This window comes from Protopterus annectens, chromosome 7.part0 (genome assembly GCF_019279795.1).
Source record: "Protopterus annectens isolate FY-2018-M chromosome 7.part0, PAN1.0, whole genome shotgun sequence".
Classification (NCBI taxonomy): domain Eukaryota; kingdom Metazoa; phylum Chordata; order Ceratodontiformes; family Protopteridae; genus Protopterus; species Protopterus annectens.
The window spans coordinates 1252839160-1252858916 of NC_056739.1; the positions used below are offsets into that span (position 1 = coordinate 1252839160).

Here is a 19757-nt window from a genome sequence, read left to right on the forward strand (position 1 = left end):
TACAAACTGGGTTTGAGTATATGCATTTGCTAATAGATTATTTCATTCCTAAAGAGGAGGCATTACTTAAGGGCATTAAGTTTCTACAATCACCTGGAATTTTACAGCAGAGGTGATTGGAGGTAGTTTTGTAAGACTGTATGAAAGTATTTCCAACTTTGAAAATAGACTTCGGTTGCAAAAATTGAAGAAACTTCATTGAGCTCTCTCTGATTTTAGCAAGGGGCACATTTTTCATGGCCAAAGCCAGCTAAATCTAATACAGAGAATGTTGGCACTTCTAATGAGGTGAATATCCCTTTAACTGAACCTGAACTTGCAGGAAGCAACACAAAGGAAGTTGCGATGACTAGTAAAAATGGCGCGAGTGCTCATAGTAGCATGAATAGAGGGATTGTTGAACAGTCAGTGTCTTTTTTGCTGTCGGAGCTGCTCCCTTTACCAAAGGACTTCAAGAAAGGGAGATCCAGGAGCCAATCATGACGTGGGTGCCTCAGACAGAGGATACCATCAACGGACTTACAGAACAACAAGGTAACAACCTGCAGCAAGGGAATGATGAAATAGTTATTAACCTTTCTTCCATTACATTGACTGATGAGCAATATAGTTTACTAAGGAAAAGGCTGACATTTATACCAGCAAGAAAATCTGACTTGACAGATGTCATCATTGACCTCAGAATGTTTGCTTGAAATATTTGCGTGAAATTACAGTTTCTGGAGACTGAGCATAGACAACAAATATTTAGGAAACTGAGCACATTCATTCCTGAGACTAATCCTTCAGTTGAAACATTTCTATTAGTGTGTGAAAAAGAAATACGTAATGCATTGCAAAATTAGCATGGTCAAAAATGTTTAAATTTGTCTTTAAGAGAAATGAGAACATTAGAAGAGTTAAAAGTTTGTCATCTATAGAAATCCCACCCCACTGATAAAGGGGGTGGGATAGTCATTCTTGATAAAACCTATGTAGATAGTATGTATGTATGATATGTTAAGTGATAAGGATGTTTATCAGCCGCTATCGGATGCACAAGTTAAAGCCATCATGGAAAGACCGTCTTTTTTTGTGTTTGACTTGCTGGTGACTGGTATGGTTACAGAAAGTTTATTCAGATATTTTACCGTGGATCAGGCATTAGTACCAGTATTGTATGGACTCCCAAAAGTGCATAAGGATATTGTGAACCCCCCCCATGTGACCAATAGTTTCTAGTAAAGGATGGGCTACAGAACCTCTATCAATTTATAGTGAGAAACGTCTGTGTCCAATTGTAGATAGGGAAGAAACAGTACTTAGACACTAAAGATTTTTTTGAAAGATTTGTATTTGGTCATAAGTGATGTAAACAAGGAGGATGACTTGGTGTTCATTACCCTTGACGTAGCATCCTGTTTGCAGTGATACCCAATTTGTGGGGTGTGGAAAATATAAGGTCGTTATTAATAAGACACAGTTTTGAGAAGGTAGAGTTGATTTCTGCACTTTTAGAATTAGCGCTAGAAAATAATTTTTTTGTTCATTGATGTGTTTTATTTACAGAAGGTTGCCATAGCTGTGGGGACAGCTTGTCCTAATAGCTACACCAACCTTGTATTAGCACAATGGGAAGTACAACTGTGTTAAGAGAAATAATGTGTTTACAGAATACAATGCCTGGTATAAACGGTTTGTTGACAATGTATTTGTTTTATGGAAGGGACTTATTGATTTGATAAAGGAGTTTATTGATTATCTGCGTTCGACCACTACATTTTTGAAGTTTAAATACATAGCGTCTAAAGGATGTATAGAATTTTTGGATGTTAAATTAACTAGAGAAGCCTTAGGGAATTTTAAAACCTCTATTTTCAAGAAGTGCAAGAAAAATACCATTCTACTTAAAATAAGTAGGCACCCTCGTCACATACCTAAGAATATAGTGAGGGGTCAGGCATTAAGGGTGATAAGGCTGCATAATGATGATGAAATGTTAGAGAAGGCTCTACTAGAATTAAAAAGGGATTTTTACAGAGAGGTTATAATGAAAAAGAGTTGGTGGATGCATTAGGAAATGAAGTCAGCTAGGCAGACAGTGGGGAAACCATATTTTTCAGGAGATACTAGACATGTAAGGGATGATGACACTCGCATATAATAGTAATGTGGGTACAGTGTGTGATATAGTTAAGAAAAATTGGGCTGTTTTACAAGTAGGTGATAGGTTAAGTACAAATGCAAAAGAATTACCAAGTTTCAGTTTTAGGAATAGCCTATCTCTAAAAAGGCAATTATGCTATAAGAATATGAGAAAAGGCTATACATCCCCATCACAACGTCAGGGGACATATCACTGTAGACATTGTAAGGCCTGAAAGTATATTCACAGTGGAAGTTTATTTAAACATCCTGTAAGTGTATTTTCTATTGAGACATCATTATATGCAGACTGTGCCACTAAGCACCTGGTCTGTTTTGCTTTCTGTGAGAAGTGTTTCAGATTTTATGTAGGGAAGACAAATAGGACACTGAGGGAAAGGGTTTTAGAACATGTCGATGATGTGAGGCAAAACAAAATGAGAAGTACATTAGCAGCAGATGCAGTTGATCTTGGAGTTGGCCATGATTTCAAGTTTTTAGTATTGGAGGTTTTAGAATGTAATAAGAGGAGAGGTTACTTTAAGAATTTCACAGAAAAGAGGGAACAAGAATGGATAGCGCGCCTGAATGCAGATATGCCTCCTGATTTTAATGAGCGCATTAGCTTAAAACCTATGCTTAAGACACGCCCACTCTTACATTAATGAGTGTATTTGTATATGTAGATGTTTGTAATTATATGGTTTAAGTTTATAGTTTTCTTTTTATTGCTTTATATGTTTTAAACAGATTTTAAATAGATGTGTTCATCTATGTTTAAAGTTGGATAGGTTTTATTTAAGATCATGACTTTGATTAGTTGGTGAGTGAGTTGTATATAACTGGTTTCAGATGCAATGTGTCAGGTCTGAAGGCGTCTATATCACGTTATCGAAATCTTACTACATCGAATCACTAAAGGTCAACCTCTAGTGATCGATATAGTAAAACATCGAATAACGTGTAAAAAAAAAAAAAGAACAAACAAAAATAAAAACTAACTAGCATATCCCCCACGTGGGGGGCTGTGCCCCATACCCCTACTTAAATATTCTAACTCTGAGACCGCACTACATTGAGGTAAATGGAAATCTCCCCCTATGGAGATTTCCGTTTACCTGCATGAAGTTCTGCACTTTCGATGTTGTGGTGTCAATATCAGCTTCGATATTGTCGGCTTTCGACATTGTGAAGTAGACCTGTCTGAAGAAGCAGCCTGTTGACTACAAAAGTGCTTACTTCCCTGTTCATTGTATTTATTTTATTTGTATAGTAAAGTTCTGGAAAGTTATATTAAAATTTGTGTTTCCTCATCATTGGAGTTCGCTCTGGATGATAGTTTGCCCTGGTGTTGAGCAAGAACAGAACCAGCTTTTGTCTAGGAGGTCTTTCAGAATGGTTTTGAAGGATGGGAGGAGGGAATTGACCTGATGGATAGAGAGAAGGAGTTCCAGGTTTAGCAGTATGGTTTTAGTACAGATAATGCCCTGCTGATTTGATAGGTTTGTGGATGGACAGCAATTTTTAGTCACTGGATCGTAATGACAGACTGGAAACATAGTTGTGCAGAATTTTATTTAGTGCTGAACAAGCAAATGGATTCTGGATAATTTTACAGGTAGTAAGAAGCTGTGTGTTGATGGGCAGTTCTAACCAATTTAGTTTTTTTTAGTGCTATACAGTGTTGGGTTCTGAAAGGGGTATTTGCTGAAAATTTAACAACTTTGTTCTCTCATTGCTCAAGTTTAGATTTTTGTGATGCCTGAAGGTTAGTAAGGATGTGCATGCCATAAAGAAGTGTGAGGAGGAGATAAGTAGTGGCAAGTGTAGCTTTAGTTGCACTGGTGAAAAAGTGTGTAGCTCTATAAAGCATTCCTAGTTTTTGATGAGTTTTTCTTACACAATTTTGTATGCGCAGGGTAAATTTAAGATTACCATCTACTATCATCTCTAATAATTTTCTATGAGAAGTGACTTCAATGGTTGTGTTATCAAGAGACAGGACTTTACATTTTGTTTTTTCATGGGAAATGGATTGGGGGGGGAGTTGTAATTTTTAGGGTTGAGCATGAGTTGTGAGTTACAAAACTATGTTTCAGTTGCTGTTAAAGCTTACTGAATAATTTTTTGGGTGTGTGCCATGTTGTCAGATGTGAAAATGAGTGTGGAATCATCTGTGTACTGCATTAGGAAGACCTGTTATATGAATGTGTGGAGGGTGTTGATGAGAATGTTAAAGAGGAGGGGACAAAGGATAGAGCCCTGTGGTACACCAGTGATGACTGATAGGTATGGAGGAAGGGTTGAGGGCCTGTTTACTGACTGGTACCTATTGGATACTTAGTTTTTGAACCATAGAATGATAGGCTGAGAGAGACCCAATGAAGACATTTGAAGTAGAAGCTTGATGTGATGAAGTCTGTTGAAGGTTTTAGACAAGTCTAGAAATAAGGAGAAGACTAGTTTGCTGTTCTCTACCTTTATTGACAGTATCTGTATAGGTTATAAGTGCCGTATTAGTACTATGTATAGGAAGGAAACCATGTTGTGGTGGGGATAGGAGTTCTTCCTGCAGGAGATAGTTTAGCAATTGTTTTTCAATACATTTTTCAAATATTTTGGAAAGGGGTGATAAGATTGCTATAGGTCTAAAGTTAGTAATGTCAGTTGAATTTCCTCCTTTATGCAGAAGGATATTGTGTGACTTTTTCCAGTGAGAGAGAACATGGGATTCCTGGATTGACCTATTTATAAGGACTGAGGAAGGGTAGGCAATGCTATTGGCTACTATTTTGAAGTACTCACTTGAAGGTCATCAGCTGAAGTAGAGCACAGTTTGAATTTACATAAGAGTAGTTTTGTATAGGATGTGGGCACAGGTTTGAAGGTGAAAGTGGATGTGGTGATATGTGGCTGCTGGTCAGGGTTAGGATTAGATGTTGGGGAATCCTTGGTTAGAAATGCCGTACTATCTATAGAATAAGAGATGATCTGTTTTGCGATCTTGAGTGATGAGTTATTGGGAGAGGGGTTAGGGTTGAATTTATGTCTGGGATACAACATTTCTTTAATGGCCCTCCAGAATTTTTTTATGGGTTGTGTTTACCATTATTCTGAAAGTTATTATAGCATAATTTTTGTTTGTGTCTTCAAATTATAACAGAGTGATCAGTTTAAAGCCAATGGAAAGCAATTAGCAGAGAGGTACATAGTAGAACAGATTTTCCTTTCATTTCCTGAATACAGAAAACTGTCAGCCAGGAAGACAAGTAACTGGCATATACAGTGTAATCTACTTGTCAAGAGAAAGGGCAGTGGCCAACTTAGTAAGTGGTCCTTACCATGCAAGGACAACTCTTTGGGGGGGGGGGTGTTAAAATCAATTTCCAGCACAGGCAGGCATGACTAGTTGAAGTTACTACACAGCAAGGTTGTTCAAGTTACATTTGCTTACATCATACAAAGACAAAATTTTCAGTAAAAACATTTGGGAGTTGGCCCTTGTGGCTGAGCTTCTGCAGTATCTGGGTCATAGCATCAGCTTCTGTAAATGTAATATTTCTGTTTTAAAGATGTAGCAGAATTGGAGGTATTCTGATTTAATTCAAGTGTGTTTTATTGGATTAGTTGTCTAACTTCATAGTAAGTACTGTTTAGTATTATTAGTAAGAGGCTAGATTCCCTGTTTATCCCTATGACTTGCATAGTAGGTCATTCACGTGTGTAGTATTTCTGTTACAAAGCATTTATGGAAACATGTTACATGGTAGTATGATAGTCACGCAGTCATTTCAGTCATAAGTCAAGAGCAGTAATAAAGTTAAAAGACTGTTATGATCAGAAAATAAAATGCATGTATTTTTATCATGCCGTCAGTTTCTGTGCAGTACTTAAGATTCCTGAATCACCACAAGTGGCAGGTATTATTTTAATATTTGTTTTAACCCCTCAGAAAAAAAAATGTCCTGGTGGGATACACAGTGTAACCCCAGAAAATGACGTGTTATTTTTGTTCTTTTTCTTTCATTCAGTTTTCTTCATTTACCTAAGAGGGAGCTAGTCTGATTTTTTGCTGCCTTGGGAGTCTCTGGAGAGAGATTGCATGTATTTTTTTTTTCATTGACTTACTTTTGTTTTATTTCTATTGTTTACCCATCTTCTAAAAAAACTGCTCTGCATCTTTTTGTTTGTTTTAGCCACAGGCAGTGAAAATGTGTTGATTTTGTAAAAACTAAGAATTTTAGCTGCAGAACTTCTCACTCACTCACTCATTCTGTTAGCCGGAGGTACCATTTTACATGTCTTTCACTCATAAGCTGCTCAATTGACCATGACAAGTCAAACAAGCAGAGCTGACTTGTTAGTATTCCAGGACATGAATGCAACAGCAGTATGTTTCATGACAACTGATGCAGCAAAGATTTGAATACATCTCTATTGTTAGTAGGTTTTATTACCTCAATAGCAGAGATCTCCTAGGATGCTGCTTGGCTTTTACTGGCCTACAATCAGAACTGTAAGGATCTGCAATATTTTATGCCATTGAAATAAAAATGTAATGTGAAATACTGTGCAAACCCTAACATGGCAGCATTGAGGAAGTTGAATAGCATAGAAATGCCATAAAAAGGGGAGAAACACGTAAGTTGTACTTTATAAGTCACAAAACAATTGTCTTTTTATAGGAAGGAAATTTATTCTGAGTTGAGAAAAAATTGTACATAGCATGCATTTGTTGCTTAATAGCTGTTATATAAAAACACGTCACCATGAGTAAGTATTTAAGTAATTATGCTCAGTTAGCTTCTCTTTTTAGGTGAATGATGACTGCTAATTTGCACTGACAATGCTTCCTTTATATTTTCAGCCACCTCCTAAGTTGCCCAGTGGTGTTTTTAGTCCTGAATTTCAAGATTTTGTTAACAAGTGGTAAGTTGCACATTTTAAACACTGAAATATAAAGTAAAAATTGTGTAGCTCATCAAAATTCTTTTAGCTCCTGTTGGTTGCTTTACATCTTACAGCAGCTCAGTTAAACTCTCCCCAATCTGTTAAGGTAGTACATAGTTCATCATACATTCAGACAGACTAATATTTTTCATATCCTTTATAGGTTCATAGGTTCATAGGTTCATACTAGGCTATCTGCCCAAGGGCATTTATAAGCCTAGCCCATAGTTATGTGGCTTTCGCCACCCCTTTAGTTTGAATAAAAACTATGCCTATCATTTTTCTGTGCCTCTGTCAAGCAGTGACACTGAAGTAATCCCTGGGGTATATCTGCGATCTCCCATCCATTGGTCAAGATTCCTCTTGAACAAGGCCAGCGAGGTGCTCTGCCTCACATGTTCCGGGATTCTGTTCCACAGCATAGGGAGTCTCTGGGTGATGAATCTTTGACTTCTCATTTACAAGTGTGTACTTTTCAGTTGTTTCGACAAAGATGTACTCAAGAGATTGAAACTTCATTTTGTACTGCTTAATCATTATCCCTGCCTTTCTTTATGATATCCTCTTTGGAAATGTCTTTATTTATTTATGGACATATCTGCGGGTTGGGACTGCATTATTGATTAACCTCGGGATCCTTCAGTGAGTCGTGGTGGAGACCATCCTCATTTGCACTTACCTGGTGTTGTTTGTGAATTCTGGGTATGCCATATTGTACCGCATTAGCATTTATGCAAGGGTTGCCTCATTATAAGTTAAACAAAAAAATCTCATTTTGTATTTAGATGAGGACTGATTTTTTTTTTTATTATTTTATTTTTATTTATTTATTGCCTTAGTATTGGCTTGGCATTTGCTTTAGTTTTAAAATAGGAGAAAATTTATTTGGGGTATTTTTGCCCATTTACTAAAAAAATTACAGAGCACATGTGTGAAAAACGCTCTTCTTTAGGTGACTGTATTTTCAGCAGTGTGCTTCATTTTATCCTGTTGTGTTTTGCTTTGATGTTGTTCATGTGTATTAAATTTGGCAATTTTGTCTTTAACCGTACTTAAAAGCACAGCCGGCCTTAGGCATAGGTGAAATAGGCAACTGCCTAGGGTGCCGTACAGGCCAGCCTCATAAAGGAAGCAATTTGTATTTATTTAATTACGTTACTTTCCTCATTATGTGTTTGAAGGGTGCCAGAACCGAGGGGAAGGGGCAAGCGACCAGTGGCGTAGCTGAGGTGGGGGGGTTGGCGGTGGTCCCATAGCATTCCCTCCTGTTCTCCCGGTCTGGTCGCATATGCATTGTCACATGGACGTCCTGGTCGCCATATTTTCCAAGACGGAATAAGTTGAGGGGGTGCTGCTTCTGCTGCTGAACCAAGATAGACTAATCTTGTTGCTTCATTTCAAGTAAGTATTCTGTTTTCTTAGCTGCCGATGTGTTCTGCTTCATGTTCTTGCTGCCGAGGGGGACTAGACTTGTGGCTTCTGCTGACTTGCTGCTTCATTTCAAGTGTGTGTGTGTGTGTGTGTGTGTGTGTGTGTGTGTGTATGTGTGTGTGTGTACTAGACTTGCAGCTGCAGAGGGGTCTAGACTTGTTGCATCTGCTGATTTGCTTCATTTCATGTGAGCGTGTGTGCACTAGACTTGCTGCTGCTGAGGGGCACTAGACTTGTTGCATCTGCTGACTTGCTGCTTCATTTTAAGTAAGTCTGCTTCAGTGTGTGTGTGCCCTAGACTTGCTGTTTCATTTTGTGTGTGTGTGTGTGTGTGTGTGTGTGTGTGTGTGTGTGTGTGTGTGTGTGTGTGTGTGTGTGTGTGTGTGCTATAGTTGCTGCTAATTCATTTTGTGCACGTGTGTGTGTGTGTGTGTGTGTGTGTGTGTGTGTGTGTGTGTGTGTGTAAAACATGCCCCAACTAAGTATACTTGGTGGTTAGTATTACTCGGGCTCAAATCCTGTACCTTAGGTACAAGAAGCAAGAGCCTGAATTCTCTACACATACCACCATTTGTGATGTATGGAGTTGCGCAGCTTTCAAGATTTTCACAGAATGTCTGGAATGTTTGGCTCATACTTTAGGATATTATGTAGTCCTATCTCACTGTAATTCTTGCTGGATGGGTTCGGAGCCGATATTTGGCTCCGACTAGGCCGATACTAAAGCTCGAGAGCTTTTACTGGCTTGAGGCTAGCCCCTATCCCATGGTGCCTCACGGCAATTCCCCAGATCTCGTTTGCTGCGAAAGCTTCAAGGTTGTGTCTTACTGGCTCATTGGCTAAGTAAAACTTTATTTGCTAAATTTAGTCCTTTTTCCTACTTTTTCTATCCTTTTATATATATATATAGTTTTCTGTCTCTTATGTAACTGTTTTTTGAAAGTTTCCGACCCCTATTCCCCCCCATAGGACTGTATGGCCCATTTAAGTTAGAGGGCTGTATTGCCCATTTCATTTAGAGGGCCTTTCCTCCCTGAGTGTGAGTGTTTATATAAAAAAAAAAAAAAAGAAAAAAAGTTATCTTCTTCTTTCTTCCTCTCTTTATTGTTGTAATTAGTATTTAGTCTTGTTATCTAGCTTTTCTATTCCTGATAGCCGGAATGTCTAAAGATAAGGATAGGGAGCATAAGTATCATCGCCCTTCGGGGTTTAAAAAGTGTGATGAATGTGCGCAGAAAATGTCTCTCACAGACAGCCACACCAGTTGCGTGTATTGTCTTGGTGAAGCTCATTTTCAGGAATAAAGTAGTATAAAAAACAAAAATGGTCGTAGGTAAAAGCAAGGTGCAAAAAGGAGCCCAAAGAAAATGCACCGAGCTAGCACACTGAGAACGTTTATTAATAGACAAAACAGAAAATGGTGAGCGCTTTCACAACATAAAGTTGCTTCATCAGACAACAGTAAAACGCTTACACTGTATTTAAATAGTCAAATATCCATTACTCAATTAACTAATTAGGGTTAGCAAGCTGTACACAATGAAATTCAAGAGAAGCTTACTACAGTGAATCCTACAATAAAGATGCACTATGCATATAATGTTACACACAACGTTACTAAGCATATATAACCACACTATATACAGTGTAAAAAACCATGTACATACATATATAAGATAAAACGACAGTAAGACATATAAAAAACTACTAAAAACATCTAAAATATCTTCTAAAAGATCTAAAAATCAGTGCATGAGTGGTCGAGCCTTCAAAAAGGGAACCAAAGTAGTGGCAGCATTCAACCCAGGAAACTTCTCAGCGTTAAGCTTCAGTATCCATTTTTGCTCATGCCCCTTTGTAATATTTTCTATGTCACCACCCCTAGGGTTCGTATAAATATGTTGCAAAACCAAAAATTTAAAAGAATGTGAACGATCATTAGACATAACGTCACAGGCCAGAGCACTGGATTGTTTACAGTTGGTAATGTCTCTCACATGTTCTAAAATACGATCTTTCAACATTCTATTCGTTTTGCCTACATAATAAGCATGGCATTGTTGACAAAAACAAAAATAAACAACATCAGTGGTTCTACAATCTGAATATTGATTAGAATGTAACAAAAAATGCCTGGTAGGATGCACATAATTATTTTTGTTATAAACAAACTGACAAGCACTACAGTTCCTACATGGAAAAGTTCCACGGCGAACAGAGTGAGTTAACTTTTTGCGTGTTTCCCCATGGCAAAGGTGTTGTTTAAGTGACTTGCTATTCTTAAAACTGAAATGTGGAATCAGTCCAACCTTGTCTACAAGGCCAGGAACTTCTTGTAAAAGGTACCAGTATTTCTTAACAACATCCACATATTGATTAATGTTGCTAGAAAACTGGAGAACCACTCTAAAGTCATTCTCAGCTGTGGCACTGTGTGTTGCATCTGCGATCGCTCTGTTGTGATTATAATAAGGTTTGCACCTAGTATCTCTAAGCTTCCAGGCATCAGATATTGCATTATCAATGTCTGCACTAGAATATCCTCTAGCCAGAAACTCAATTTTCAAGTTATTTAATGCAGCTACTGCATCATTGTCATTACTATGTAGCCTGAGTGTCCTAAAAACTTGCCCTCTTAACACATTCCTAGGAATGTGTCTAGGGTGCATACTAGATTTATGCAGCAATGTGTACTTTCTAGTTGGCTTATGGTATATAGTACTGCGGAGATGATTCAAATCAGATTTACTGATTTTGACATCAAGAAAACTTATGTCAGTGGCTGAACTCTGGTGTGTAAACCTTAAAAAATCAGTTGTTGAATGCAAATAATCCAAAAATTGGTCTAGATCAGAGCCGGAGCCCTTCCATAACATAAAAGCGTCATCTACAAACCTAACATACCACAGTATTTGTCCAAAGAAAGGATTAGTGGCAGACAAAATGTTTTGCTCTTCCCAACTGACCAGTGCTAAGTTGGCGTAGCTATTGGCACAAGCAGTGCCCATTGCCACGCCAACTTTTTGCAGGAAAAACTGTTCTTGAAACATAATATTATTTTCTAAAATTATTTCTAATAGGGTGCAGATTAACTGTATCTTATTGTTAGTCAAAAGTTTGTGCACAGTAAGAAAATCTCTAATACTATCAACACCCCAAACATTTGGTATACTGGTAAACAGAGATTCTGTATCCATGGTCACAAGAACAAATTCCTCATCTCTATCCATCGTCTCCATCCTATTATGTAGCCGCTGTAAGAACAACTTAGTGTCCTTTAAAATTGTATAACAGTTGTCCAGAAAACCATGTAAAGTCCCTTCTACATATATGGAGAGGGGCTCAGTACACCAGCCACTACCTGAAACAATAGGTCTCATAGGTGGAAATAACAAGTCCTTGTGAATTTTAGGTAGACCATATATCCTGGGAACAACAGGCTTATGAACATTGAAATACTTAAAAAGTGAATCATCAATCAAATTAGTTATTAACAAGTCAAAAATTAGAAAAGAAACTTTATCTATGATGACATTCACCATAGACTTAGAAATACGTTGATATGTGGTAGTATTAAGTAACAGTTTCTCCATTTGTGTAACATATAAATCTTTATCTAAAACAACAATGCCGCCTCCTTTGTCGGCCTGTTTAATGATCAATGAATGTAGGCTTTTTAAATCTTGCAAAGCTCTGTACTCTCCAGTAGTCAGATTATAAAATGACATGTTACAAACAGGTAGAGCATTCAGCTCCCTAAAAGCAATCTCACATGCATCAATAAAACGTTGAATACCTATGGGTGTAGCTGGAATAAAAGTACTAGGTTGTCTATACATACAGGCTTGGTTATATATATTGGTGTTGCCTGCAGAAAAAATACATTTTAGAGAGAGATTCCTACCCAAAAGTCTTAAATCTTGTAACATTTCTGCAGGATCAGCCCTCCTGGCAGGAATAAATGATAGACCTTTGTTAAGTAAACTGAGCTGTTCCATAGTTAAGTTAAAAGAAGAAATATTAAAGACTAAACCTGGGTCTATAGACGTCTCTTCTTGGATTGCTGGGCAGCGCCGTCCATTATAGGAGCCCTGGGTGCTTTGTTGTTGTAGGTTAAACTTTTGGAGCGAGTCCTGAATGGCAGCGCTGCCTTCAGCGAGAAATCGCCCTTCTTTGAGCTGTCTAAAAAAACACTAGTATCTTTCTTACTAGCAGGTGATGGAATAACATTTCCAGCTGGTATACATGAAATGCTGGATGTATGCGACGTAACCGTCGACGCATACGAAGGTTTGATAGTGTTAAGAGGCTGATCTCCAGCTATAGGAGTTGCAAAGTTGTCCAAAGCAGTAGAGGAAGCTTGTACATTCAAGGCGACATGCTGAGCATTCGTAGGCATGGACACCATAACCGGCCGATCATCCGGAATACCGGAAATAAGGCCGGAAGCGCTAGCTGCACTATCAAATGCTTGAATGGTATTCGGAGCAAAATTCAAAGTGCTGTTGCCTTGATTAGGTCTATTAGTAGCTTCTTTGGGCCAAGAAAACACATTATTCTTGGCAAAATCAGCTTTGTCTCTATTGAGTTTGGATAGTTTAACAGTCTGCAATCTCTTTTCGTATGCTACAATGTTATCTTGTAATTGACTCATTTTGTTCAGGGTTATGTCACATGAAAAGCTGTCTGTAATCTTAGATTCTAGGTCAATGATCTGTGACTTCAGATCTACTTCTATAGGTAGAAAAAATTCCAGTAAGAGTTCCATATACTTGGAACTAAATTGCAAGTTCAATTCTTGCCACTTACGAAGTAAAACTGGATATGCATCCCCATAAGTGGGCATATTCAATATTCTCAGTCCACGTGGAATGATCTTGGCTTCCAAAGAAGCTTGCAAATGCAGTCGCTGCCATTGTAACCTTTTATATTTGTACATCAAGTTCTCTAAGCTTTTATATTGTTGAAAAAATTCAGGTAGACGTTGATTTGTAGAGAAAATGTCATTCACATCAGCATTTGTCTCCAAATTCAGTAATGGATTAACTGGAATATCCAAAATCCTTAGAAAATGATGATGCTGTCCACTCATGGACTGTTCAGTTGTAGTATCCTCCATTAAACTGTGTGCCCCTTGACCGAATAAAAGAAAATAGTATAAAAAACAAAAACGGTCGTAGGTAAAAGCAAGGTGCAAAAAGGAGCCCAAACAAAATGAAAGAAAATGCACCGAGCTAGCACACTGAGAACATTTATTAATAGACAAAACAGAAAACAGAAAATGGTGAGCGCTTTCACAACATAAAGTTGCTTCATCAGACAACAGTAAAAGGCTTACACTCTATTTAAATAGTCAAATATCCATTACTCAATTAACTAATTAGGGTTAGCAAGCTGTACACAATCAAATTCAAGAGAAGCTTACCACAGTGAATCCTACAATAAAGATGCACTATGCATATAATGTTACACACAAAGTTACTAAGCATATATAACCACACTATATACAGTGTAAAAAACCATGTACATACATATATAAGATAAAACAATGACAGTAAGACATATAAAAAACTACTAAAAACATCTAAAATATCTTCTAAAAGATCTAAAAATCAGTGCATGGGTGGTCGAGCCTTCAAAAAGGGAACTAAAGTAGTGGCAGCATTCAACCCAGGAAACTTCTCAGCGTTAAGCTTCAGTATCCATTTCTGCTCATGCCCCTCTGTAATATTTTCTCTGTCACCACCCCTAGGGTTCGTATAAATATGTTGCAAAACCAACAATTTAAAAGAATGTGAATGATCATTAGACATAACGTGACAGGCCAGAGCACTGGATTGTTTACAGTTGGTAATGTCTCTCACATGTTCTAAAATATGATCTTTCAACATTCTATTCGTTTTGCCTACGTAATAAGCATGGCATTGTTGACAAAAACAAAAATAAACAACATCAGTGGTTCTACAATCTGAATATTGATTAGAATGTAACAAAAAATGCCTGGTAGGATGCACATAATTATTTTTGTTATAAGCAAACTGACAAGCACTACAGTTCCTACATGGAAAAGTTCCACGGCGAACAGAGTGAGTTAACTTTTTGCGTGTTTCCCCATGGCAAAGGTGTTGTTTAAGTGACTTGCTATTCTTAAAACTGAAATGTGGAATCAGTCCAACCTTGCCTACAAGGCCAGGAACTTCTTGTAAAAGGTACCAGTATTTCTTAACAACATCCACATATTGATTAATGTTGCTAGAAAACTGGAGAACCACTCTAAAGTCATTCTCAGCCTAGGAACACATTTCTGGAAATCTTAACACATTTCTGGACAACTGTTATACAATTTTAAAGGACACTAAGATGTTCTTACAGCGGCTATATAATAGGATGGAGACGATAGATAGAGATGAGGAATTTGCTCTTGTGACCATGGATATAGAATCTCTGTTTACCAGTATACCAAATGTTTGGGGTGTTGATAGTATTAGAGATTTTCTTACTGTGCACAAACTTTTGACTAACAATAAGATACAGTTAATCTGCACCCTATTAGAAATAATTTTAGAAAATAATATTGTTATGTTTCAAGAACAGTTTTTCCTGCAAAAAGTTGGCGTGGCAATGGGCACTGCTTGTGCCAATAGCTACGCCAACTTAGCACTGGTCAGTTGGGAAGAGCAAAACATTTTGTCTGCCACCAATCCTTTCTTTGGACAAATACTGTGGTATGTTAGGTTTGTAGATGACGCTTTTATGTTATGGAAGGGCTCCGGCTCTGATCTAGACCAATTTTTGGATTATTTGCATTCAACAACTGATTTTTTAAGGTTTACACACCAGAGTTCAGCCACTGACATAAGTTTTCTTGATGTCAACATCAGTAAATCTGATTTGAATCATCTCCGCAGTACTATATACCATAAACCAACTAGAAAGAACACATTGCTGCATAAATCTAGTATGCACCCTAGACACATTCCTAGGAATGTGTTAAGAGGGCAAGTTTTTAGGACACTCAGGCTACATAGTAATGACAATGATGCAGTAGCTGCATTGAATAACTTGAAAATTGAGTTTCTGGCTAGAGGATATTCTAGTGCAGACATTGATAATGCAATATCTGATGCCTGGAAGCTTAGAGATACTAGGTGCAAACCTTATTATAATCACAACAGAGCGATCGCAGATGCAACACACAGTGCCACAGCTGAGAATGACTTTAGAGTGGTTCTCCAGTTTTCTAGCAACATTAATCAATATGTGGATGCTGTTAAGAAATACTGGTACCTTTTACAAGAAGTTCCTGGCCTTGTAGACAAGGTTGGACTGATTCCACATTTCAGTTTCAAGAATAGCAAGTCACTTAAACAACACCTTTTCCATGGGGAAAAACGCAAAAAGTTAACTCACTCTGTTCGCCGTGGAACTTTTCCATGTAGGAACTGTAGTGCTTGTCAGTTTGTTTATAACAAAAATAATTATGTGCATCCTACCAGGCATTTTTCATTACATTCTAATCAATATTCAGATTGTAGAACCACTGATGTTGTTTATTTTTGTTTTTGTCAACAATGCCATGCTTATTATGTAGGCAAAATGAATAGAATGTTGAAAGATCGTATTTTAGAACATGTGAGAGACATTACCAACTGTAAACAATCCAGTGCTCTGGCCTGTCACGTTATGTCTAATGATCGTTCACATTCTTTTAAATTTTTGGTTTTGCAACATATTTATACGAACCCTAGGGGTGGTGACATAGAAAATATTACAGAGGGACATGAGCAAAAATGGATACTGAAGCTTAACGCTGAGAAGTTTCCTGGGTTGAATGCTGCCAATACTTTGGTTCCCTTTTTGAAGGCTCGACCACTCATGCACTGATTTTTAGATCTTTTAGAAGATATTTTAGATGTTTTCAGTAGTTTTTTATATGTCTTACTGTCATTGTTTTATCTTATATATGTATGTACATGTTTTTTTACACTGTATATAGTGTGGTTATATATGCTTAGTAACTTTGTGTGTAACATTATATGCATAGTGCATCTTTATTGTAGGATTCACTGTGGTAAGCTTCTCTTGAATTTGATTGTGTACAGCTTGCTAACCCTAATTAGTTAATTGAGTAATGGATATTTGACTATTTAAATAGAGTGTAAGCCTTTTACTGTTGTCTGATGAAGCAACTTTATGTTGTGAAAGTGCTCACCATTTTCTGTTTTCTGTTTTGTCTATTAATAAACGTTCTCAGTGTGCTAGCTTGGTGCATTTTCTTTCATTTTGTTTGGGCTCATTTTCAGGAACCCTGCTCGTTTTGTCACGCTTTTAGCACTAGAGTTTTAAATGAAAGAAAGAGGAAACTCATTGATTAGGGTCTCATGACCAGTTCTTTCCAGGGACAGCTGGAACTTGGTCAGACAACTCCAAAATCCTCTAAAAGAAAATCTTCTGCCCCGGCTTTGGAGCAGACTAAAAAGACTAAAGCGTGGGAGCCAAGAAGTTCCGGTTCCGACTCAGCTTCATCCATTTCGGTGCCATTATTCTCCTTGGCTCCGAGACAACCTTCGGCACCGAAAATGTTACCTGAAATCGAGGTTGTCTCTCCCACCTTGAGATCTCCTATTTTGGAGAGAAGGAGATCTCCTTCTGTCTCCACCAGATCCTCCAGGACTCTATCTGATGAGGACATCGAGCGGGTGGTGAAGAGGTTGCTTTCGGATCCAGCTCTGGCAAGAAAATTGGCCCCTCCGGACCCAAAGGTTTTGGAGCCGACCCCTTTACCGATAACTATTCCTCCTCCGACTGCATCGCTCTCGGAGCCTGTTACTTCAGGTTCTTCTGTCTTGGACCCATCGGCTCCGGGGATTCAACCTGCTTCCTCTGAGCCAATTACTCTATCCTCGATGGCTCACACTGGAGCCGAGGGATCTGGGAGCCGATGCTCTTGTGTCTACTCCGAGGGGGACAGTCACCCTAGGTTCTCGTCTGAACCAACCCTACCTCACGGAGCCTTGGCTCAACTCATCTCGGTTCCCACTTCTGCTTCAGAGCTGTTCCCCCTTGCTTATAGTCGACCATCCATCCCCTCAGAGCGGAGGTCTTCTTCGGAGCAAGGGGGAAGGCTTTTGAAGCTATAGAGAAGGCTTTATCCTCTGCTAAAGCCATTCCATTGGAACCTGTGTCCCACCAGCAGCAGGCCGCAACCTTTTCCCCCCTGCCACCCCCACAGCGTAGGGAGCCAGAGGTCCAAGTAGCCCCCATTGGAGGTGCCCCCCCTCTTCCGAGACCTCCCCAGATTATCCCACTGGAGAGTTCCCTTGGAAGAGGCTGTGTAAGAGGAAGCATGTCGACTCACCTGAGTCTGTCATGTCAGACACTGATTTAGAGGAATCAAAGGGTCCCCTAGATCCCCCTCTGAGGATGTCTCCTTTTCTGACATCCTAGAAATCCTTAGACAGAGGGGTGATTGGAAGACCTCTAACCCTACTGATGATGAATCAGTGCATCTTGAGGCCTTTGGTTCCCGACCTTCTACCTTCTGGGTGACACCGCCTTATGACCAAATCTTGGGGGTCATATCGCAGAAAGCCTGGACCTCTCCAGATTCAGTGGAGCCCGTCCCGAAGAGGCCAAATAAGTTCATGACAGCACCTGAGGATAAGACGTTTCTTAGTAATGGAGTTCCCGTTGATGCTATGGTGATAGCAGCGGCCACCAAGAAGGAGTTATCCAAGACATCTTCTAATATCCATCCTCCTAACAAGGTGTCCAGGATGATGGATAGGTACGGGAAGGGTACTTTTTCTTCAGCGGCATTTACACAAAGATCGCTGAATTACCTTACTTATTTTATTTGTCTTCAGAGGGATCTCCTGAAAGAGTTAGGACACACCCTGCAGGGTTCAGTAGCTCCAGGTTCCATGGATAAGGTTTCTGAGCAGCTCTCCACCCTTACTTCCATAGCTAACTCCTCCATGAGGCTGATCCCGTACACCGCAGATGGAGCGAGTAGGGTAGCCGCAGCAGGAATATCGCTCAGGAGACATTCGTGGATGCGTCTTTGTAATTTTACGGAGTCCTTCAAGTCTTCCTTCACAAACGTCCCCTTTGATGGTTAATCTCTTTTTGTACCCCATGTGAAAGAGACTTTGACTAGGTGCGAGCTGGAAGGGAAAACCTTATCTGCCATCGGAGTCCATTTCTGTCTCCCATCTAGACCCTATCCCAAGGGTAGTACAGGAGGAAAAATGTGGTTCCGTAAATCCCAAAAAGGTTTCTCTCAGGCACAAGGTCAACCCTCCTCCAGAGGCAGAGGGGGAGGAAATAATGGAAGATGCCACCCTTGCGGCAGAGGAGGTGCGCAGCATCAGGGAGACAGAGAAACTTTCTCTGCTCGTCCCTTCCATTGCCCCTGAGGGGTTGCCCGATTGTCCGTCTCTGGAGGCAGTCAGGGGTCATCTATCGCTGTACCCAAGTGCCTGTCTAACCATCTCCCAAGATTGTTGGGTACACACCTTAATATCCAGAGGTTACCTGATCCCCTTTGTTTCTGAACCCCCAACAAACCAGTCTCTACCAGACGTACCACCCATCCAGCTAGACCGTGCAACATCAGAGGTCATCTCACTGCTGCAAAAAAGAGTCATCCAACAAGTCCCCGCAGAGCAAGTAGGATTCGGAACTTACTCTCGACTCTTTTTAGTTCCAAAAAAGACAGTGGACTGGAGATCAATCGTAGATCTCAGCAGGCTCAACAAGCATGTAAAGAAATCGAAGTTCTGAATGGTCACTCTGCAGTCGATATTTCCCTTTATCGGGAAAGACAACTGGGTGTGCTCAATCGATCTTCAGGATGCGTACTTCCACATCAAAATGGACAGGCGCTCCAGGAGACACTTACACTTAAAGCTGGACAGGCGCTCCAGGAGACACTTACACTCCCAGCTGGGAGCCAGTCATTTTCAGTTCAGAACACTGCCCTTTGGTCTCACTACAGCCCGCAGAGTGTTTACCAAATGCATGAGAGTGGGTAACGGCTCACCTGAGACATCAAGGATTCCAGGTGTTTCCGTATCTAGATGACTGGCTCCTCACTGCTACCACCAAGCATCAGTTCATCAGAACCAGGGATGAGACTCTATCCTTGTGTGCCAGTCTAGGCATCACTGTCAACCTAAAAAAGTTAGTCTTGAACTACGAAATGAACTGGCACCTCACCTAAGTGTCATGTTTACTCATAGCCTCACCTC

At 39.3% G+C, this 19757-nt stretch overlaps 1 protein-coding gene across 2 annotated transcripts in view; it reads left to right on the forward strand.

Annotated features, from left to right (window-relative positions):
• MAP2K1 (mitogen-activated protein kinase kinase 1) overlaps positions 1 to 19757 on the forward strand; it is a 1005884-nt gene that overhangs the window by 771926 nt on the left and 214201 nt on the right. For both annotated transcript variants that reach the window (XM_044077867.1, XM_044077866.1), the window contains exon 9: positions 6992 to 7053. In XM_044077867.1, the coding sequence (XP_043933802.1) occupies positions 6992 to 7053 (62 nt within the window). The remainder of the gene's footprint in view (positions 1 to 6991; positions 7054 to 19757) is intronic.